At 35.9% G+C, this 23722-nt stretch overlaps 2 protein-coding genes across 2 annotated transcripts; both read right to left on the bottom strand.

Annotated features, from left to right (window-relative positions):
• Positions 1–2327: 2327 nt before the first annotated feature.
• LOC121236424 (chaperone protein ClpC, chloroplastic-like) lies at positions 2328–10370 on the bottom strand. The gene is given in 11 exon segments (XM_041132849.1): positions 2328–3280; positions 3283–3778; positions 4090–4179; positions 4267–4342; positions 5437–5654; positions 6447–6662; positions 7070–7255; positions 7375–7497; positions 7610–7725; positions 8369–8951; positions 10258–10370. Coding segments are annotated over 10 exon segments (2772 nt in total). The 5' UTR covers positions 8940–8951; positions 10258–10370; the 3' UTR covers positions 2328–2600.
• Positions 10371–14950: 4580 nt separating this feature from the next.
• LOC121237334 (transcription factor ICE1-like) lies at positions 14951–18376 on the bottom strand. Its single transcript, XM_041134032.1, has 4 exons — positions 17069–18376; positions 15709–15933; positions 15391–15561; positions 14951–15177 (listed from the first exon to the last, which is right to left on the bottom strand). The coding sequence occupies exons 1-4, from the start codon at positions 18191–18193 to the stop codon at positions 15094–15096; spliced, it is 1605 nt and encodes a 534-aa protein (XP_040989966.1). The 5' UTR covers positions 18194–18376; the 3' UTR covers positions 14951–15093.
• Positions 18377–23722: the final 5346 nt, after the last annotated feature.

Below are 23722 nucleotides of genomic sequence, written 5' to 3'. Positions count from 1 at the left end.
AAAATTTGAAGTGATGGGTGAGATTGCTTTCAAGTTGTCTGTAATAGTGGGCGCTCGTTAAATTTGAAAATTCAGGAAAGGGATTGTATAGGGATTTGTATGGTTTTTTTTATTTGTTTGTACACGATTCGGGCTCCCAATTCCTGCTTCCAATGTCGGGTCGGGTCTGTCCATATCTATTTGGCCCGGTTTAAAATCAAGTCGGATCGATCGGGCCCAAACATGGACCGGGTTGGTCGGGTTGCAGCCCTAGCTGCGGTCGATAGCTTTCAAGAAAGGAAGAATAATGGTGCTTTAAAGAATCTTAGTTAGAAAATATTTCACAATTTTGAGAAAAGGAACATGCAAGCTTTTCCGTTGATGAGCTAAAAAGTCTGAATTTGGCACCAATACGTTTTTACCCATTTTATAGAGGAAATGTACATAAACATACCCTAATATTGATGAACTGCATCCAACAGAAAAATAAGTTAAAACCATTAACAGTATCAAAAATGCTAGAGTCACCGAAGTTGGGTCCCGACAATATTTTTTTTTTTTTAATTTAGTGATTAAAGAAGTGTTTTTTTAGTAATATTGTGAATTTTTTTAAAAATATATTTAAGAATATAAAAAAAAAGATGAAAAAAATAAATAAATAAATGACATTTTTATTCTTATCAGGACGGGTCTCGTGCTACATCCTCAGTGGATGTAGCACTACTCTAACAGTATAAGACATTGCAGGACATCTCGGTCCCTTCCTGTTACTTTTTTTTTTTTTTTTCCTCTTTTTCTCAAACATCAATAAACTAAGAGAAGTAGTGACTGTCGATTCAAAGTGATGAAAAGTTTGTCATCTGTCATAACCATAACTTATTAGTAAGAAAATTATTATTTGTGCAGATCTAAGATGTGTAAGAATCATATCCTCCCTTTGAAAATAGTGGGATCCACTTGAAAAAGCTTACTTTTATATGATAAGTTCTGCTTTTTCTAAAGGAAAATGCTTCTTGAACCGAGGAATGTGATTGATAATTCTGATCGATTGTATTTTTAATTTTTTGTTTTTACTTAATAGTTAAGAATGACTATTAGTGAAGTGGTTTTTTTTTATTTTTTAAAAAATGTTTAAAGATGTATAAAAATAGTTGAAATTTTAAAAAAAAAAAATAGATTTACACTTATCAGTCGATTTTCTCAGTCAAGATTGTCAGTCTGAGTAGCATTTTCCTTTTCCAAAAAGTTTGCACGAGCTTGCACCCCTACGCTTGTTTATGGCATTATTCTTAAATAAGGAGTACAAGTCTTATAGATAACTAGCTAGATTAATCTCATAATTATCCTAAAAATAAATACCAATTATTCTAACAACTATTCAAATAACATGATAAAGAAATGTGGATTCAGAAGTCACCAACCCTATAACCTCCTTAAACGCCGTTTAAAACGGAGCATAGTGTGAGCAGCACACGCTAGCAAAAGCTGTGCATGGTTCTCACACGCCGTACTATTTGCATTATTGGCCTCCAATCTTCTAGAAACAACTTTTGCCGCACCTCCACAGCTGATGCATTGGCCCCACACATCAGTATAGTGGCTTGTGACACCGATGAATAGTCGGCAACCCTTGCTGTTTCGACTCTATACTCTGATTATGTTCTTGTTTTCCCTAAACAAGGATATGGTAGTAGTGGACTTAGAATCTCCAACTAACACGACAAAATGGTTGCTTGCAAGGCCCTGGTCGTAACCATCAGTCCACTCATTATAGAAAACTGGTAGCCGCAAATACATTTTATTCAGTTTTATGGTTGTAATGTATCTGCCAATTGCAACCTATTCAACTTTACAATTTTGTATTGGTTTTTAATGGGTTGTAATGCTATTTAATTTGTTATGACTTAGTCGGACCAATTTCACACTATGGATTGCAACGCTATTTATAGAAAAATGTATGTATGATAGTTTTGTAAATATGTATGCATAATGGAACATGTTTTTTTTTTTTTTTTTTTTTTTTTTTGTCAATTAAAGAGTAATTGCGGCGAATTATGTTTGTCTTTAGAACTTTTTCTTTGTTGCAAATAACTCGTGGCGAATGCTAGTAGTTTTTTTTTGCGATGAAAATCCCCCCTCGCAAATAACTATCTGTGGGAAGAAAACCGTGGAAGAACATCTTGCATGTAATTGGTTATTTGCACCTGTTTTGTTTAATTTAAAACTAGCAGGCAAAAGGAATTGGAAAAAGAAATATATTTCGTTGACCAAATACTCGTACAACACACATAAAATAAAAATAAAAATAAATCCGGTCCAATATAGCAGACATCTGTCGATAGAAGATCAAAAAAAATCATTACGGTTATGATATTCAGATAAAATTGTAAAAACAATACCAGAAAGTACCAACACCTTACAACCTATTATGAATGGAACTATGTATGCATATGCTTTTTGAAGCGTAACTCCTAGAGCCTAGAAAACAGGCAGCAATTTAACCACGGCTTACTGTTCCCCTTTCAGGTAGTCCCATTAAGAGAACATCCTACAACTAAAATTCAAAGCAAGGGTACAGACAACATAATGGCAAAGGTTTTACTAAATAAATTAGGGCTACTTTACACAGGAAGAGCCTCTCCTAAGGATTCCGGAGCACCACTACTACCGTTGAGCACCGTCACATTGCCATCAGAGTCGACATCTACGATAACTGAATCACCCTCTTTGATCTCCCTTGCAAGCATCTTCTCTGCCATGCTGTCCTCCAGAAGTCGCATTATGGCTCTTCTCAGAGGCCTTGCCCCATAGCTTGGGTTATACCCTTCCTCAACCACTCTATCTCTGAACCTCTCTGTCACTTGAAGCTCTATCTCTTTGACCTTCAGCCTATCAAAGACCTCTTTCAGCATAATATCGGCTATATCCTTCACCTCGAGCTTTGTGAGCTGCCTAAAGACGATCATCTCATCCAATCTGTTCAAAAATTCAGGCCTGAAATATTGCTTCAGCTCCTCAGTTACCAAGCTCTTAATTCGATTGTAACTGCTATCTTTCTCATCATAATCAAGATCAAATCCTATTCGGCGGCCTCCTTTCTCAATTACACTGCTTCCCACATTGGATGTCATTATCAGAAGAGTATTCTTGAAGTCCACCGTTCTGCCCTTGCTATCTGTCAACCTTCCATCCTCAAGAATTTGGAGCATCATGTTGAATACATCAGGATGGGCCTTCTCAATCTCATCAAAGAGTACCACAGTGTAAGGGCGGCGCCGAACAGCCTCGGTCAGCTGGCCCCTTCTGTATAACCAACATAACCAGGGGGTGAACCAATTAGCTTGGAAACCGTGTGTCTTTCCATAAATTCACTCATATCAAGCCTAATCATGGCTTCTTCAGAGCCAAAGTAGTAAGCAGCCAATGCTTTTGCAAGTTCGGACTTCCCTACACCAGTTGGACCTGAAAAGATGAAGCTGGCAATTGGACGGTTGGGATTCTTGAGCCCAACACGGGCTCGTCGAATAGCACGGCTTATGGCTTTGACTGCTTCATCCTGACCAATGACCCGCTTATGAAGTGTCTCTTCCATTTTGAGGAGGCGATCAGATTCGTCTGTGGACACTTTCTCAACAGGAATGCCAGTCCAAGAAGAGACAATATGTTGAATATCCACCTCAGTCACAATAGGACCTGCATCCCCAGCCTCACTCTCTGCCTTAGTCATTTCCTTACCCTTGTCCACAAGAGTTGATATCTGTGCTTTAAGGTCCATTTCTCTATCGCGTAACTCTCCAGCCTGTTCAAAATTTTATGTACTGTCAGCCAAGGTAATCCCATGAAACATGGCAGGCTTTTTGAATTAAATATCTCAAACATTCCTTAGTGTGACGATCACTTACAAGAAAATACAATTCCACCATTCAGAAACTGAGACATTCACTATGCTCACAATCCTGATATAATTTTGTTTCTCAACAAATAATTATGGTTACATTTTCAATATGGTTTACCACCTTCAGCAAAACCAGTTGCAATATGTGCAGTCCTCTAAACACTGAAGCACACAAAACAATGCGACCATACTAAACCACATAGATCACTTTGTACCTTCTCAAAGTCTTGACTGCGAACAGCTTCATTCTTCTCCTTCGTAATCTGCCTGAGCTCTTTCTCAAGCTCTCTAGCTTCTTCAGGTAGCTGTAAGGGCATATCAAATTCCCCATCAAAACAAAGAATGAAAGAAAGACGGGATGGATGGTGCCTGAACCGACATAGGGATAATACCTGTGCATGACGAAGACGAACCCGAGAACCAGCTTCATCAATCAAGTCAATTGCCTTATCAGGCAGAAAACGATCGCTGAAATGTACAGAATAATATGTTAAAACTAATAACTAAAATGGAAGAGAAAAGTAACCAGCAGCAATGTTAACGTTAGACAGGTACAACCCAAACTTTTGAGAAATTGCTGTCCTGAATTATGTAGAACACTTCCACATTAAAAAGAAAAAAAAAAAAAAAAAAAAAGAAAGAAAGAAAGAAAGAAAGAAAAAAAAAAACATATCAGCACCAATAAATATTTGGCGCGTGCTTCATATTTTAAAAATTAAGAAAAACACAGTAATAATATAAAACCTAAAAATTCATTAAAACTAAAAAAAAAACTAAAACTAAATTTAAACTTAAATTTTTTTTATAAGAAACTGTTAGAACACGGAGTAAGAAAAAGTTTCAATGTAAAATAAATAACTATGTTTTTCTTATGAGTTGTATTCTTGTTTAAAGAAAGTCATTTTCCGATACCTATGGAGTTTTTTTTATACTTTTTTTCTTAAATTTTTAAATTAACTAAATTCTAAAACTGATAAATGATTAAATTATTTTATTATTTTATTATTTTATTTTTGTATTTTTAAAATACAATAACTAATTTTATCAAAATTGAAAGTACAAGGAATATAGATTTTAAAATTAAAACTTGGGAACTAATCTGTCTAGAGGCAAACCACATGAACTATTTTAGTATTTAACGCTATAAAATAGAATTGAGTTTGCTCAATACCTTGTGACTACACCAAATCAATCATAAAGAAAGCATATTTTTTATAATTGTTTTAATTTCTGAAAACAAAAAAAAAAAAGTAGAATAAGGCAGGAGCAATTGCGGTTCAAATGCTAGAAGTATGAAGTCCAGCAGAAAAGCTGTCTACCAAGCACATTGGATGGAGAAATTCCAGAAATAAAATACTTTAATGCCAACCCAGATATGTACTGGTTTAAATAATTACTCTTCAATTTCTTTTGAAGACTCATCAACTGGTGTCCAAAATTAACATATGAAAATCTTTACATCAAATATCACAACAATATATATATATATATATATATATATATTTAGATAAGGTTCCCAGTGATAAGTATGAAAAAATGGAATCATTTAAAAAACCACAAACCTGATGTATTGGTACGACAGCTGTGCAGCAGAAACAAGAGCTTCATCCGTATAGCGGAGCTTGTGATGAATCTCATACCGCTCCCGAAGCCCCTTCAAAATCTGTATGGTTTCATCCACAGTTGGTTCGGGTACTTTTACTGGCTGGAATCGTCTTTCCAATGCTGGGTCCTTCTCAATGTGCTTTCTATATTCATCAAGTGTTGTGGCTCCAATACACTGCACCAAAAGAGATGAAACTGACAATTGAGACTTTCCACTGCATATCAAAGATATATGCATTCGTAAAAGCTAATCTGGACATACTAATAGACATTAAAGGAAGCACATTGTACCAATCCACTTTTTACTAAATCTTCTTAACAATCAAAGTTCGGTATACTTCAATTCCAACATTTGCAATCATTGATAATGGGCCAGAATGCAAAATCCTAACAAAGATAGAAACTCACGACAAAGGCAAAGCAAAGCTAGTTCAATCTGACTACAGTTAAATCTCCAGTGATATTTGAAGCATGTGACTTCATTTGCACCTTTTGCATAATCAAACAAACAAAAATAGATAATCTAGATAGAAAATCCCATTTAGCAGTGACGATCAGTCACTGGCCCCATCAAGAACGGTAGTATGGAAACAAATTATATTCCTCTACGAAATACAAAATCTGACAGTTCAGAAATTAAAACCAGTTAAGAAACGCAAATCTCATAAAGGTCAAATAAACAAACAAAACTAGTCATGTCAAACTCGAGGGTCAACACAAGGCAAAGGCTCTAGCACTACAGCAAGACAAATTCCTATAAGAATAACACCAAGAGAAATAGACACCAGATAGGCACCACCTATTAGATAGGATACAATCAATCTGAAGCTCAAACCTACAAACTGCTTGCACCTCCCAGTGACCACCAATTTATAGTTGTATTGGCAATAGATAATATGAAGGCACCAGAGAACTCTTCTTCATATAAAAATGCATTCATTAAATTCTCTTTTAGGTAAAAGATCACCTGCAGTTCACCTCTAGCCAAAGCTGGTTTCAATATGTTCGCCGCATCAATTGCTCCTTCCGCTGCTCCAGCTCCAATTAAAGTGTGTACCTCATCTATAAAGAGTATTATCTCATCACTTTGTTTGATTTCCTCCATGAGCTTCTTTAATCTTTCCTCAAACTCTCCACGATATTTTGTGCCAGCAACAAGAAGACCCATATCCAAGGTTATCACCTATGGTCAACAAAAGAGAACATATATAATTAGATTTTTTCACAATATAGAGCTAACAAAAAGCAAAGAAAGCTTCTTAAAATGTTCCACCCAATGTATCAAAAAATTTTGAAATGAATCTAGTGTCCATGTAAAAGTAAGGTCCAAGCCCATCGATTTCATGAAATGTTGTATGAAAACACTATACACAATCTACAATTTACATAGTTTCCTCCTTCACAAACTTATGCATCGCCGATTGGTCACCGGGTAAATCTATAAGCAGAGAAATGTACAAATTAGATGACAGACGGTTTTCCAGATAGGATTCTTCATGTACAGGATAACACTGATATTCTCTGTATGAACATGTTGCACTACTTTGCTAGTTGCACCAAACCATCTAAGAACCTAACAGGTATACTCACCTTCTTCCCCTCTATCGTTTCGGGAACATCACCGGTGGCTATCCTTTGCGCAAGCCCCTCTGCAATTGCTGTTTTACCAACTCCAGGTTCTCCAATAAGACACGGATTGTTTTTGGTACGCCGGCCCAAAATTTGGGTCACACGTTCTATTTGCTGCTGCCTTCCAACAACAGGATCCAATTTACCCTGTAAAACCAAGAAAAAGAGATTAGAAACAAGCCTTTAAATGAAACATATGTGTGTATATATATATATATATAGAACACATGTATACACAAAGGAGTTGAAAGAGTTGGGTAAACTACCTCCTCTGCAAGCTTAGTCAGATTGGTGCCATACTCCTCCAGTGTTGGCATCTTATTGCCACTGCTTCCTCCACCAACACCAGCACCAACAGCTTCAGTGCTTTCACCAACCATTCGAATGACCTGCCCATTGCAATTAAAATTTTCTCACAGTTAATTTCTCTTCAAGAAATAAAATCAAGGAATTCACAAATTAAAAAAATGTGTTTGATGAAGATGAACATGCAGTGCTTACCTGGGTGCGAATGTTGCTTGGGTCAGCACCTAAGTTTTCAAGAACACGAGCCGCTACACCCTCACCCTCACGAAGCAGCCCCAGAAGCAAGTGCTCGGATCCAATATAGTTATGGCCTAAGATCATGAAACTTGGGTTTTTCAGAAACGTTAAGATTATCTCTTTTTTGGATAAGTAGAAACCTTAAAATTATCCTTACGAAGCCAGTATTTACTAATCACAGAAATACATTTCAAACCCTGAAACCCATTGGAAAACTGATTCAAGAAAGTGGAAGTTGGTTCCAATCACATTCTAACTACAATCTAGCTATTAGTACCCAAAAATTGATAGACAACAACCAATCTATTTGGTATAACTCATGTTAATGAGACAAAAATTTGAACCATACTTCCTACAGCTAACACCTGTCAAGTCCAGCAGGAACATGAAGTGCAAATGAACGTGAGCTATGGTTTTACCCAAAAAACCTTCCCGCAAAAGTTTGGGCTTTTTCAAATTGAATAATAACACTTCACTCGCTGAGATTCATGTTGACACATAAAACCACATCAATTGCCAAAACTACCACATGTTATAGCTCAATGGGGAAATGAAAGCAGGGGGCAAAAGATAAAGGAAGATAACAACTTGAAAGTAACTGTTCTAAACAAAACATCCCACAGTTCGTCGTCACAAGGTCTAAAGCTGTTATAAAAGAAATAAAGGAATTAATTATTAAAAAAAAATAAAGGAATTAAGCACAAAATAAAAAGCTACCAAGTTGGCGTGCTTCCTCCAGCGAGAGTTCCAAAACACGCTTCGCACGAGGAGTGAATGGAATCTCCACAGCAACAAACCCACTACCCCTCCCAATTATCTTTTCCACTTCTACTCGTGCATCTTTAAGATTGATTCCCATAGATTTAAGAACCTTTGCAGCAATTCCCGTTCCTTCACCAATGAGACCCAACAAGATCTGCTCTGTGCCCACAAAGTTATGACCAAGCCGTCTAGCCTCCTCTTGAGCAAGCATAATTACTTTAATTGCTTTCTCCGTGAAGCGCTCAAACATTGCTCTAGCTACACATCTGCTACCCCTTCCATGCCTAGAATTGATTAAAAATTTAACCTCAGCGTTAAAATCTAGCCTTGGTCTCACCATAGTATCTAGAGCATTATGACTTCGCAATCCTGAGAAGCTTCTCAATCTCAATCCCGGAGCTTGTAAACTAGACATCATTCTGACACTCCTTTTTTCTTTTCCATTTCTAGATCCTTTAGATAGGCTAGATCTCGGGCTAGCAACTAAACCAGAAATATTAGCTGACTGAACCAAAACCCTTGCCATGATGCCAACCAATTACCCTGCATATCAGTTAATATGTCAGTCTAACACATGCAGTGGACAAAATAACAACATTTCAAAATTCCAAGCTTCAAAGGAAACGTTCAAGAAGAAATATAGAGCATCCTACCAGCATACACCAGAGTTCTCAAAATTATGAACCAACAGCCAATTTATTCACAAAACAAGATGGGAATAAATATACACTTCATAGTTCAGAATTACCAATGAAGGTGCTTTTTGACAAATTGCTGTGTCTGTAAACATAAGCATTTAAAACACATATGGAACAAACTATCTAAATCATGATTTTCAATCTAGCAATTATTCAGAAATGAACAGGGAAAATACCATAGTTGACGTTACACTGTGAGTAGCAGAAATTGTAGTGCTAAAAAAATTATAAAAAAAAAAAAAAAAAAAAGAGAACAACACTGTATAGAGAGATATAGATGGGACATTTTTTTTCTCAGAATATAGATGAACATATTAATTGTTTTTTGATGGGTATAGATGAACATATTAATTAAGGATCAATAAATAATATATGACTCTAACGGCTTTACAGACAAGTCAATCTCCAGCCAATTGAACCCAGTGAGGTAATTGGGTGACAATAACCACATATGGACTTGCATATTATGCGAGGTAGTTGGAGTCCCATTTCTAGCTCAAAAAAAAAATTCCAAATCGAACCTTTTATTCATGAGGTTCATGCATTCGTCGGATCATGTGTCTCAGAAACTAAGAAACAGCTCCCGATAACGATACTTGAGAAGACGCAAAAATAGATTCCAAGCAATGAATAGTCGATTTACAATCAAATTTTTGGTCACGAAGACACTCTAAACATATATAAATATACATAGGAACTTCGGAAACTCCAAACCAAGTTATAAATACAAGTAAATCAAAACCCAACAAAATAAGCATCCACCAAAACTAGGACAACCAACAAGAGAAGGAAGAAAACAAAGCTCAAATAATAACCGATAAAACGATAATTACACAGCTAACAAATTACGGATAAGCATAACCATGACACACAAAGATACACACAGATAGAGAGAGAGAGAGAGAGAGAGAGAGAGAGAGAGAGAGAGAGAGAGAGAGAGCTCGCATCAATCCACGAGTTATTACATATCAAACAGATGAGCCGAAATTCGGAAATTAGAGACCCGATGAATTAACCCCGAAAACCCTAATATCTAATGAAACAAGTACCAGATTGATAAGCGCTCACCACCTAAACCCTCAAAAGTGAAAACAAGGTTCTAGAAATGAAAGTTTAAGAGGAACAAAGAGAAAAATAGAGAGACACCTTGAAGGTTTTCGTTCAGGCAGAGAGGAAATGGTCGGCCAAAGTGAGAGATGAAAGATGGAGAGACGGATAGATGGATTGGACAGACGAATGATAGAGGAGTAATTTATAAACGAGGCTACACCATTTCTCATACACCCCTCTCCCACCCAATCATTAAATGAGCCACACCAATCTCACGGCTTCTCCCTTTAGGCGACGGTTCCGAATCGTCCGATCCAAATACAATTTGCGGTCAAAGCATTCTGCATAAAGTAGTGGGGCCGCCAGCCTTATCTGTAAGTCAATGCGAATCGTGTTCCAATCCTGTCCCTTCATATTCTTTGTGCTGACGATTTCACCCTTACCTTGTACGTCTCTATTGGCTCTCTACAAGTGGCTGTAGGATATCTATCTTGTTTCAATTATAACTTAAAATTAATACTAAATATTGTTTGAGAATGCCTAAATTTCACATAGTTTTTTCTTTAATTCATTCTAAAAGAGTTTTTTTATATATAAATTGCATGTGTGTTTCAGTTTTTAAAGGAGATTTTGCAAAATTGCATGTAAAAATTATTTTTTAATTTTTAAAAATCATTAAATATTTTAAGATTTATCTTTATTCTAATTATGAGGTGAAGTAGTGGCTAAGGGCTAGTTTGGATTTAAAGATGAGATGAGGTGATTTTAGATAAAAAAAAATAAAAGTTAAAAAAATATTATTAGAATAAGTTAAATTATTTATTATATTTTACGTAGAAATTTTAAAAAAATTATAATAATTAAATAAAATAAAATATTTTTTGAATCTAAAAGAATGCTTTGAATAATCTTCCTTTATAATATATTCTCCAATAATTAGAGAGAGAGAGAGAGAGAGAGAGAGAGGGGCAAAGATTATTAACGAAATGGATGTAAAGGAGAGAGGTGTAGACTTGTAGCTCGTAAGGCCTCTTAAGTTTTGGGGAAAAAATTCAAAGGATAAGGATTGTATGAGCAGAGACAAATATAAAATAAAAAAAAATATCAACTCAAGAGATGAATGGGTTCATCTTTTTGGCCTTCTTGTCAACTTCACCACCACATACATTATTTTCTTTTTTTAATTGTTTTTTGTGAGTGTGAGGTATTTTCTTTCCCTAGCTGCTGGGTTCATGCATGGGCTCCAGAACCTTAATGGACCTGAGAAAGGGTGAAATCATCAGGAAATCATGGATTCTTACTCACTTAAGGTAAGAAGACGTGGCACGAATTGAGACGACAACCTTATTTTTGCGTTGTTTGATACTTTGGCAAGGAAATTTGGAGGGATTAGCTTTGCGTGTAGTAGTTTATTTATAGATATGTTATTAATTAATGGAATAATATATGTTGGTGAGTGTGTCAAATCAAATCAAGTTATATCTGAAGAATCAATTGGTTTGCTCGATCAGATCAGATCATCATTGGTATTTTGAGGAAAAGAAAATACGCATATTTTAAGTCCAAGGAATAAAGCAACTTATGTTAAAGAGGTATAACTACTGGACAAGTAAACAACATTCCTTGAATTCTCATTGTGTCCAAAACATAGGCCCAATTAAACCCATAGGCGCAATCCAATCCAACCCAAGTCAAGTTCAGACCAGAAGAACTAACAAAAAAGCCAACCCAACCCAACCGACTATAGAGAAGTTTGGGCGGACCGAGCCAGACTTAGGCCAATTTTCAGGTTTCTTTGTATCTTTATCTATAATAAAACAATCAGTTTAGACCCTATCCTGTAGTAATTCATGTGATGTCTTAGCCCAGGTTACCTTTCTACAGGTCTCATCATGGACTGAAATATCCCTACTAAATATACTGATCCGACCAAAGTGCCCTTAATACAGTTTCGAAGTTGGGCTAAAATGCTTTTGCTATATATTGGAACGAATTAAATTTACCCATACAACAAAATCAAACCATCCAACTAGAAATCTTTAGAACCGTAGACAACCAAAAATCTTCACAACCATAAAGCAACCGATCATGGAAGAGACCCAAACCCATGGTGGTATCATCAGTATAAGAAAACCAGACCAATAACAACACCGTGGGTCTCAATTTACTTACTTGGCTCTTCAATCAACAATCTATAGACTTCCAAAATCTCTTCCATGTAGCTTGGCAAGGAAACTTGAGGATGCATAGACCAACGACAACGACAAGACCATGGGTCTCTATTGCGAAAGGCATTGTATGTGCGTAGAGAGAGAGAGAGAGAGAGAGAGAGAGATCCACCTTCTTGCTATTGGTGGAGAAAATTAGGGGCATTGGTGATGGATTGTTGTGATATCAATCGTCAACTTCCTTCATAAGTGAGCATTGCCGCACAATAGCTCCAAATCGAAGCTTGGTTGTGCATATATATATATATATATATAGAGAGAGAGAGAGAGAGTTCTGTAATACAGAGAAATATGAACAAAATAAGGAGAGATCTAGAAGAAGATATCTATGCAAAATGACAATAGCGCCAACAGAAATGATTTAATTACAAGACCAACTAAGTGCATAGAAGTATGAAAGTAAGGGTAATTTCGAAAATGCATTTTGCCACCCTATACTCGCCTGTTGCTGTTCATGGCACTAACCTCGAATGCGAGCCTTTTGTTTGTGTGAGGACCATACCTATTCAAAGGAAGGAACTCCTCGTAAATAGGCAACCCCAATTGAGGGAAGATTAGAATAGTGATACTTAAGCATAAAGCGAGCAAAGTTCCAGTCAGGCAAACAAGGAACAAATGAGTCGTAATACCGAGTGAGTAATCAAAGGGTGAGGAAAACATCGTGGTGAGCAAAGGCATGGGATGAGGAGTGCAAGTGAGCAACACAAGCATCACCTTGGGCGAGTAGCGAACAAGGCGACCAAAAGGATGGGCATTCCACACCGAGCAAGTAAAGGGCAAGTAACCGACAACTCAGCACAAGAGCTAGAGTGGCCAATGTAACAAGCTCGCAGAAATTCAATGGATAAATTTTTTTAGGCTTTAGGAACCTTGTGAAAACTAAAAAATTTTCACGAATCGACTCAATCCCATAAGTTTTAGTTTGTTAGCATAATTAGTGTAGTCACTTACTAGGGTGCCATAAGTGCGATTTTAATTATCTGAGAAACCTAAAAGTGTCAGAATGGGATATGGTTTATATCATTAGTTTTGTTGAAATATTTAGAATTTTATGGCGTGATAAAACCATTTCTAATTTTCGGACGAAACACCTATTCAAAAACGCGTTTTATTTATTTCGAGGACTTCAAAATCAAATTTTAATAAACGATTTGTACCCTAAATGTGAAGGAAATCAAGCGTTGAGATCATGCCACCTAAGCAAAATACTATTCCATCCAGCCATCCATTTTGTACCAAATCAAATAGAGTTTCAACTTTAGTAAAACTCTTAATATTTGGAATCCAATTGAAATCTCAAAAATCTAATTGAAACCGAAACCTCAAACTTGTTTCCAAATCCTAAATGGTCGGTATCTAGCTTAGTGTTTAATCATTTGTTTAAATCACTTTCACATGCTATCAACCAATCAAGTTCAGACAATAAAAATTAGATTTGGGCTTAATAGCAACCCAAATCCTAGCCAAAACTACTTTAAACCCTAAACCACTCAATTAAGGCCCACGGATTTGACCACTTTTGCAAGGCTTGTGGAGGAAGTTTTCCTCCATCCATGGCTGACCAGACTCTACCCAAAATAGTGCCAACTTGTACTTGATTTAAAGGTCAAAGCCACCTCACTCACCAAGTCTCACACGGTAATTCTAGGCAGCAATACCATGGGCTGGTTTTGCTCATTATTTTAGGCTGACACAACCATCACTCAAGGCCATTCACAGCCCTCTCATCACCCATCAATTGTGTAAGAAGGCCCCTGGTCTATTTTCCTTTCATGCCATCCATTTCCTAAATATTCTCTCAAACAGTTTTTCTGAGTCACAATATCTTCATTTTCTATAACTGACAACTCATTTAAATAATTGAAAAATGTAGTAAAAATTAAGAATGGGATGGTATTAAATTATTTTTATTTGGGTATACTGAAATTGTGGCTTTTTTTCTTCTTTTTTTTTCCTTCTTCTTATGGATATTTTAAAGGTTTTATTTTCCTTGATGAAACCTTTTTTTTCCAAAACTTTTTGAGTCTTTATGACTTCTTTATTGTAGAGCCCAAAATATATTTGATTTGTTAGCTTTTGAAGGCAAATAGTTGTCCTTCAAGTTTTAGAGTTCACTATTAAAATTCATTTAAAATATAAAGAACATAAGTTCTATTCTGATGGTTAATTGAGTTGAAAATTTAAACAAATCATTTCTTTTTGCTTTTTCTTTTATTTATGCTTTTTTAAATACTACACTACATAAACTTTAAGTTTATTTTTAATATAGTAATTTAATCATAAATTTTAGTATATTTTCACCTAAATAGGAAGAGCCTGTTTCGCTTCTTGGGTAACACTTAGCAGTAAGGCCAGACGTTAATGCCAGGCAAGCCAAAGGAGAGCAGTGCGTCCACGCTAAGGGCGGGAGAGGTGGCAAATACTTCTGGATGTTTCCAACTTTTAACGCGTTCAAATTCATGGTAAAGCATATTGATGTTTCCAATCCTCAAACGGAGCTGAGAAAATGAGCAAAGTAAGAAAAAGAAAGAAATATTTGGTGAAAATTTGATAATTGGGATAAAAATAGGGCAATTATTTCAACGACGATAAAAGGTTGACTACAGATTTTCAGTTAAATGCAGTTGTGATTGAGGACTAACTACCAGCCTCCTAATTCACTAATTCAAGAGTAATTGCTTAAACTTGAGTCGTAACTTTCGAACTACATCATTCCATGGACACCGGCAGAGTCCAAAAGTACTGCTTTGATTTGCTCAGGATGGACGTCCTGCCCTTCCTTGCATTGCTGCAAAATAGGGAGCAAGTTAGCCATTATCATCATCTTAAAGTTTCAATTTTCAAGTTGTTTTCAATGATGAATCCAGCAAGGATGGAATACAATTTGCAAGAGCCGGAGATTATATGAAAGATCCAGTTGAATGAATGGCATCAAATTTTTTTTTAGCATTTCAGGGATCTGGGTTTTAAATGCCAGCCGAAGAACAGAGAGGAACTCTACCTCAGCTCGGAATATATCCATAGCAAAGCCATTGAAACAGCTTATGACAGCTTGTTGGATGTCTAATCCAAGGTTATCCAGAGCCCTCATAGTGGAGAGCAAGAGACCAGGCCTGCGCCCACAAAACATGTGGATGTTTACAGCTCTTCCTTCTCGTAACCTAACTTCCACCTGTGTACCCAGAAAAGCTAGAACTGTATTACTGAAAGTAAGTACACCATAATACAAAAAGACATTAATGAATTCATCCCATCTGCGTTACTAACTAAAAGTAAAATCCATACTAGTAGATTTTTCATCACATATAGAGGCTTTTACCCTTGCAGCTTGGCTATTTGGGCTGGGCAACGAGCTGGGAATAAGCTCTTCCTTGATATGGCTGGGTAGGGCAGGTGGAGTGGGAGTCAAAGGGTGGAAGCTTGTGGTAGGTGTCAGTGAAGAGCCAGGAGTGGTCGACTCCAATTCGTTATGGAGGTCATTAATCCTTTGCAGTAGTTCTTTCAAGTAATCGATTGCGTCACCAAGGATTGAAGCCCGATCCATCTGTCAATGCAAATCATATCAGACAATGTAACGAGCAGTAACAGTCTGTCTTTCATTCAAGTTGGATCGAAATTTGATTAATTGCTTCATGAAGTTATGCCATCAAACCTTACAATTCAAATTAATCTTTATGGGAGCCTACTTACTTTCTCCATTCCAACCACTGGAATATCTGACTATAATTTCAACCATACTGGATGCAAGGTTCAATCCGGTAGTGCACTTGAGAAAGGACTGGAATTTAAATATACTTACAACTGTATCGATCTTTCTCTTTAAACATACAGTTGCTAATTATTACATGAACCATTTAGTATTATTGGCCAACATATTTTGTTTTCCATTATAAATGGTGAATTTTCAAATCCAGAAGCTAGATTCCTTCTATATAAGAATTTCTGAAATGGGGTCTATTCCTATAAGACTAAAGGCTAGGTTTGGATGTTGAGGTGATCTAAGATAATTTAATGAAAAAGTAGTAAAAAGGTAATGAATAGTAAGAAAAAAGTAATGAATAGTTTGTGAATAGTAGTGAGATTGTCTGAAGTGATCATCTCACTAACCAAAAAAATGGCTAACCCCGACTTTAAATTCACCTGGCTATAAAAAAACCTCCTAAGGATATAAATTCCATGACAATATTTCTAACATAAAATTCAAACAGATTGGAGAGAGGCAAGATAAAGAAAAATGCGACTCAAAAGGGAAGACAGAAGCAAGTGAACATCAAAGAGGAATATAATTATTTTTTATTCTACTTTTTCTGTTCATCAAATGAATAAAATTATTTTTAATAAAAAATAATATTTGTTACTGCCTATCACTCTTGGGCGCATTACGTGATAGAATAGATTGTGGTCCGACAAATTATTGGGAAGAAATGCAGAACAATGCAGGGTCCATGTTCAATTCAATGAACCTCGTAAAAAAGAAAAGGATGCTACATATTCAAACCTAAAAACAAAGGTCATTTTTACATCCAAACAAAGAGAAACTTTTTTTCTTTTTTTTTTTTTTGATAAATAAACAAAGAGAAACTGATGATTGCATTTGCATATAAGAAACTACAACATAAACAACTTACTTATTATACTTATAGTCACGAGAAAAACACAGCAAAAAAAAAAACGCTTACTTTGCTAATCTTGGGAACCACGGACCTCAGCAAGTATAATCTATCATTAAGCTTCTTCCGGCGGCGCCTCTCGGCCATCAAATTCTTAGCAGGGAGGCCCTTCTTCTTCCCCTTTTGCTCTCCTCCACCGGTAACCGTACTAGTGGCGTTGGAGCTATTCCCGCCAGTGTTCTTGGCATTGCCCTCCGCCTTATCGTTCTCCATGAACTCATCCGAATCGTAATTCAGACCAGAGCCATCAAAACTAGCATCTTCCACATCATCCCCATTGCTCAGTTTCCTCTTTCCCTCGCCCGGTTCATGGGTTTCTGTCTTCCCCTTATCTCCCTCAACCGAAGTCGAAATCGACAAATTGCCACTACTATCCGCTATGTTTTTCCTTAGAGCCGCTCTCTTTTGGAAAAGAGTGGGCTGCGCGCCCATTGAAGGGAAAGACTCGAGGGGTCTCAGAATCTTAGACCTGTTCATAAACAGGGCATTCCCAGAACCCCCATCGAAACCCTTAAACCCCACGAACCCAGCACCTGTTTCGGGAAAACTTGGCAGACGAAGTTGGGAGCCCGAGCATATACTGGGAGCATTAATCTGAGAATTGGTGCTCAAATCGGAGAAGTTGCTCAAAACCCCACCTCCCCTGTTCAGCAGAGTGGAAGCATTGGAAGTTTGGGCTTCAAGAAACCCAACCTCGCATCCCAAATCAAATCCATTCTCTAAAGGATTGCTCGAGAGGCCGTTAATTAGCGAGGACAAAGTGGGCTTGGGAGGCAAAAAGTAATTCACTTGAGAGGGGTCGAGATTGGTGAAAACAGAGGAAGATGGAGAGCAAGAAGAGGAGGAGTCCACTGGGTTTAGCAATAGATTGTCTGGGTGGTCAGCAAGGTTGGGAGAGAAAGTTAAATCTCTGATATCAGTGTGGCTTTGGAGAGTATTATTGGCCATATTATACCAGTCGTCTTCGATTTCAAGCATGGACTTGAAGGTGGAGAGCGAACCCAAGTCGTGCTCGTTCTTCTCTGCCACACCGCAACTGTTGGTGGTGTTAGCGTCGTTGGTGGTTCTGGCCCACGAAGCAGGATCATGGTCCTCTCTATCATCCATCCAGACGCCGTTTACTCTGGACAGCATCTTGAGGTCTTTCTTTCTTATGGAACGAGTGCTTCAGTGGGTTTCTCCGGAGGGATTTTTCTCCGTAAACTGAAGGAAAATGAGGTGGTGACGACTGGTGGGGTTGGGAGTTAGAGCAGCAGGGAAAGGCAGAGAAAAAGCGGAACGTTGTAGAAGGAAACTAGGAAGGGATTTGGCTTTTTTGTACCTATGATTTTGGTTTTTATAAAGAGGAAAGAGGTTCGAATTTGCGACACGCCGTTCTTCAAGTAACGTTTCACTATTTCCGATGAGATTTTTATTTTTATTAATATAATAAAAGTAATGTGAAACTGACAGGGTTCTGATAATACGAAAGAATTGTTTAGGTTCAGAAATAATTTATAGATAAATTCTAAATAATAAAATATAAATTAAATTATTTATTATATTTTATATAATAATTTAAAAAATTATTTGAAAATTTTAAATAATTAAATTATTTATTATATTTTGTGTAAGAATTTAAGAAAATTATAATAATAAAATGAGATAAATTAAGCTGAATTTTAAATTCAAACGAGACCTAAATAATCGAAAGATAATATAACAAAAAAATAAATTTTTATATATTATTTTTTAATAATTTGATTTCATAACAACATGGTATTTTATGAAAAATAGTGAATTAGAGATAGTGAAATGAATTTTATAGAGTTCATTTAAGATGAATTTAGATATGTTTAGATGTTAAGATGAATTTATATGTATTTATAAAAAATTAAAAAAACTTATGGGTCCCGTGTATAAAAAGTGTTGAGTTGAAAAAAATTATAGAATCATATGTAAAGATATTTGAGTTGAGTGATATTTAGTGATTTAAAAAATGAGCATTTAAATGTTAGATTTAAATTAAAATTAGACTGAACTGAGTTGATCTCAATACGTTCCAACATCAAAACGGATCCTTAAGCTTTCATCCTCTAGTTAAGTTTTATCATCTTTAATATGATAAAAAAAAAAAAAAAAATAGATGTTAATCGATTGGAAGTGGGATCTGGAGTTAGACTATGATAATAATTATAAATTTTTTTTATAAAAATAAATTGAAAAATTAATAGAATTTGATTTAATAGTACGAAGATATGTCAATTGATGAGATATTATTCCAAAACAGCAGTTTTATTTTGCTGGTCAGTTATTATCACCCAATTCCCAAAGTTAAAAGATTTCATACGATTCACATTATAAATTCGATCCATTATAGATCTTAAAAAACGATGAGCTACAGTATATTATTTTCATTTATTTTTATTGTTATTAACTTTTAATATGAAGGGTAAAAGCATGTGAAGTATTTAAACTACAAAAGCAAGTACACTATTTCTTCAGAATACCAAAAATAAAATAAAAAATCCTCATGATTGTATTTTTTTGAGTAAAAGCCAAAGCGAAATGTTTATACAGTACCAGAAATGAATGGTATTTAAGGTGTGTGGTCCCCAAGCAGCAGCTATCCAGTTTGCTGACCTGTTTTCTGCAAGCAATTAACATTTTTAACCTCCCCCACTGTCACGTTTCATGAATTGTCCAAGCCAGAATGAATGGGAATAACATTTTAAAGAGCTGGCTTTAAATGGGGTCTCAAGTCTCTCGTGAACCCCTTTTTTTGCTCACCGCACCTACTGCCCAATCAAGTCCCTTCTTACCTCTCTTTTTGTTATTTTCCTTTCATACCCTCCTTACCCTTTTTTCCCTTTCAGCCTCTGGTTGCTCAACGGTTACTCCTCTTCTTCTTCTACAACTAGTCTTCCACTGCCATCTCACTTTTCCGTTAAAGATAAAATGTATTAATAATTTTATGAACCAAGGAAGAAATCGTGATAACACCGTAACAGTTACAAGTCTAGTCTAAAATCCGGAAACCATCAAAATCTAAAGACGTCCAAGTAAAGTGTGTCAAAGCAAAAGATTGATTATTGAGCAATACTACGTACCAAACTTAAATATTCAAGTCTTGAGTATATACATGACGCTTTTTTACTTACACAAATCATTACTCTTCTTAGAATAAGGATAACTTTCATAAAATTATCAAATCTAGGTCTAACCTTCTAAGAGCATTTTCAATCACTTATTTATGTGCTTTTATATATAGTTGTAACTCGACTGATGAACTGATAAATCAAGAGCATTAATAATATTTAGTAATTTCATTTTGCCAACAAATGTAAAGTTGCTAGGACAAGAGCTGTTCATCCGGGTCAAGTTTTTTCCAGTCTAGTCCAAAACCCGGGAAATTGGATTCCAGTTGGCCAGAACCTGAGTTAGTTTACAACCTAGTACCCGAATTTTTTTTTTCTTTCCGCGTGAGGGAGGGAGGAAAAAGTATAATGCAAGCAAAAACCTTAAAACAACCCATAAATGATGTTAAACACTATCGACACAATAAATCTGAACAAACTATACGAACAGTACATAGGAAAAAAGTGAGAATTGAGCAAAAAGTTTCAGAAACAAGTCCAAAACAGAAAAGTGGGAACGCGTCAAAACTTGTACGCCATTGCAACTTTTCAATTTTACTTCACAACAACAAAGATCTGGATTTGATATGACTGGGAAGGAAGGAAATCTGAAACCCAAGGTCCTAGATCATCAAAAGGAGAAGAAAAAATGGAAAGTAAAAAAGCCGCTGATGTTCGGACGCAACATGCAAAGGGCAATGCAAATGTCTTTTGTCTGAGTGAAAATGAAAAGAAAAGAAGGTTGTAAATCTCGATTCATCCGTGTTCCAGCTTGGGTCTTATCCGGATTAACCCGCTCCGGGTTTCGGTCCAGATTTGAAACCCAAGTCCTGGATTCTTGAGCCAGAACCCGAATGAACAATCCTAGCTAGGACGACATCTACGATTAACTTAGGGTGCTTCAAGGACATTGCTCCTAATCGTTAATAATTCTTGCAAGTTGCTTTTACATATAGTTTTCACGAATCGTTCAATCGCGTAGGTTTTACGCTATCAGCATAATCAGTTTTACCACTCACTACGGTGCCAGAAATGCGATTTTATTTATTTGAGGTACTTAGGAGCATAAGAATGATAAACGGTTTGAGCCATTAGTCTCTGATGAATATTTAGGATTTTATGGCGCAATAAAAAGATTTTTCGTTTTCCAAATAATAGCTGTTCGAAAACACGTTTTGAATTGCTCGAGGCACTTAGGAGTTGAATTTCGTGAAATAAAGTACGCTCCTAGTTTCATATGAATATTTAGGATTTTACAATGTAAATTTTATTTTTCAATTTTTCAAAGTGAATAGTAGCTTCAATGTTAGTACTTAGATCAGTGTTTTCAATATCACAGTGAGTAATGTCCAAATTAGGTTAGAAAGGTTTTATTTGTACATTTGGCAAGATCTTAGATACACTTGGTGAATAGTATTAGACACTTGGCACCAAGAAGAACCATGAGATGGAAATATGAAGAAGATCAAGCTTTGTGATCATGCCACCAAAGCTTAGTGAAAACCGAAACTCCAAATGGTTTTCCCAAACCCTGAAAGTTTGACTCCAAACCCTAATTGAAACCAGTTATAGCTTAGTATTTAATCACTTGATTAAATCATTTACACATGCTATTAATCACTCAAATTGATGTTATTAGATCCTAATTTATTCTTTTAAATCTTGATAATTTTATTGCCCAAGAAAAATTGGATTTGGGCTTATTACAAACCCAAATCCCAAATGAAGGCTCATTCGGTTAAAGGCTATGAAATTACACCCCCAAGGCAATGCTTGTGGAGCAACTTTCCCCCCGCCATTGGGATCTTTTCACTGCCCAAGTCAGCCACAAATAATGTTTGATGGGAAGGCCAAAAGCCACCTCACCACCACCCTTCACATGGAAACTTTCTTGGCTAAAAATCATGGACTGTTGCCCACTATTTTTACCCACGGTTTTGGCTGACAACCCATCACCCAAAGTGTCATTCACACATCTCCTATCACCGCTAAAAATGTATAAGCTTCATCCTTGTCCATTTCACTAGCTTTTGATAACTATTGAAGCCTTTTCTTAGAAAGGAAACTAGAGGAACTCCCGAGTTTTTCTAGATTGCTTTACTCAAATTTTCGGAAGCTGTTGTAAGTGTTTTCTCACAAAGTACCCTTCACATAAGTTGTTTATTTTTTAGTCTAGTTTTTGTTGATATATATATATATATTTTTTTTTATAAACTTTCATAGTTGTTTGATGGGTGAAAAGTTTATTTAAGAATGAAGAGGCCATTCTGAGCAATAGTCTGGATATTGTATGATATTTTGATCTTTTGACTAAGTTATTGGAAAGATCTTAGTCTGATCTTTTTATGGTTAATAGTTAACATGATAATATTAAATTTTGATGAATATTTGTTGCACTTTATAAGTTTTAATGAGAGTTTTGCATAGATCTAAAAAGTTGAAAACTGAGAGTATGAAAACAAATTCTCATTTTGAATAAGCTTAGGTTTTTTGTTGTAAAAGCATGCTCCAATGACTTTGATATTCACATATGATGCTCTTAGGACTTTTATCTACATGTTAGAATGTTCTTTTGAAGATTTTTGGGGTTGATCTTGAATATATGAATTTTTATGCATGCAATGGTCCGATTAGGTCTTGTTTGTGAGGTTCACGAATGGATATATGCTTTTATGAAAGTATTACCATGTGATCTTAAGTTTAATGCTTAGATCTGTTTTAGTACTTGAATATGAATCATATGATGTTATTTCTGTAATGTGGCTTATAATTTGATAAGAACTATTTTTATGTAATTTTTATCACTCTTTTATTAATGAAAAGTGTCATTTTCTCTTCAATACTATTGATTTTATTTTATTTTTACATATTTTTATTTACTTTCTTGGATTTGAAGGAATGAAAAGATTTAGTACAAAAGAAGAGCATTTTGATACTAAAGAAGAGACTACGACAGACCGATGAGAGACACCGAAATCTAAAAGGAGCCGATGAGATTTGGGCAAGGAGCCTTGTACCGCTAGAAGCAAAGAGAATAAGTGTTCCTCTCGGTAGGCGAGGAGACCCAATGGCTATCAAAAAAGGGGAGAAGACTTGGCGACCAGTCTAACCGATCAAAGACCAACATCGTGTGCGATAACCAGTAAAGGCGAGCAGCTTTACCACTCGATAGGTTGGTGAGATGAGCTTCTATCTCGGTCAGGAACCTTACATCTTGGCGATTAGGCGAGGAGACCAGTTATATTCAACGCACACAGCATCTACCCGGTGGGACCCTTCCAAGTTCCACAATTAATCTATTCACAACCAAATTCTCCCGAACTCTGCAAATCAAGCCGCATATCACTAATTTTTCATTTTAGATAATTTTGATATTCTTGGGATAATTTCATTTTATGTTAACATCTATCTTTAGAAACTATTTTCCAGATTTTTAGGTTAGATTGTAACTGCATTAATTTTGTTTCCGGATTTTAGTTTTGACATTTATTTAATCCCGTTTTGTGGGATGAATAGGGGGTCTAGGTTTTTAATCTTAGTTTTAGTT

Source organism: Juglans microcarpa x Juglans regia, chromosome 6S (assembly GCF_004785595.1).
Source record: "Juglans microcarpa x Juglans regia isolate MS1-56 chromosome 6S, Jm3101_v1.0, whole genome shotgun sequence".
In the NCBI taxonomy this organism is placed as follows: Eukaryota; Viridiplantae; Streptophyta; class Magnoliopsida; order Fagales; family Juglandaceae; genus Juglans; species Juglans microcarpa x Juglans regia.
This window is presented reverse-complemented; position numbering and strand designations above follow the sequence as displayed.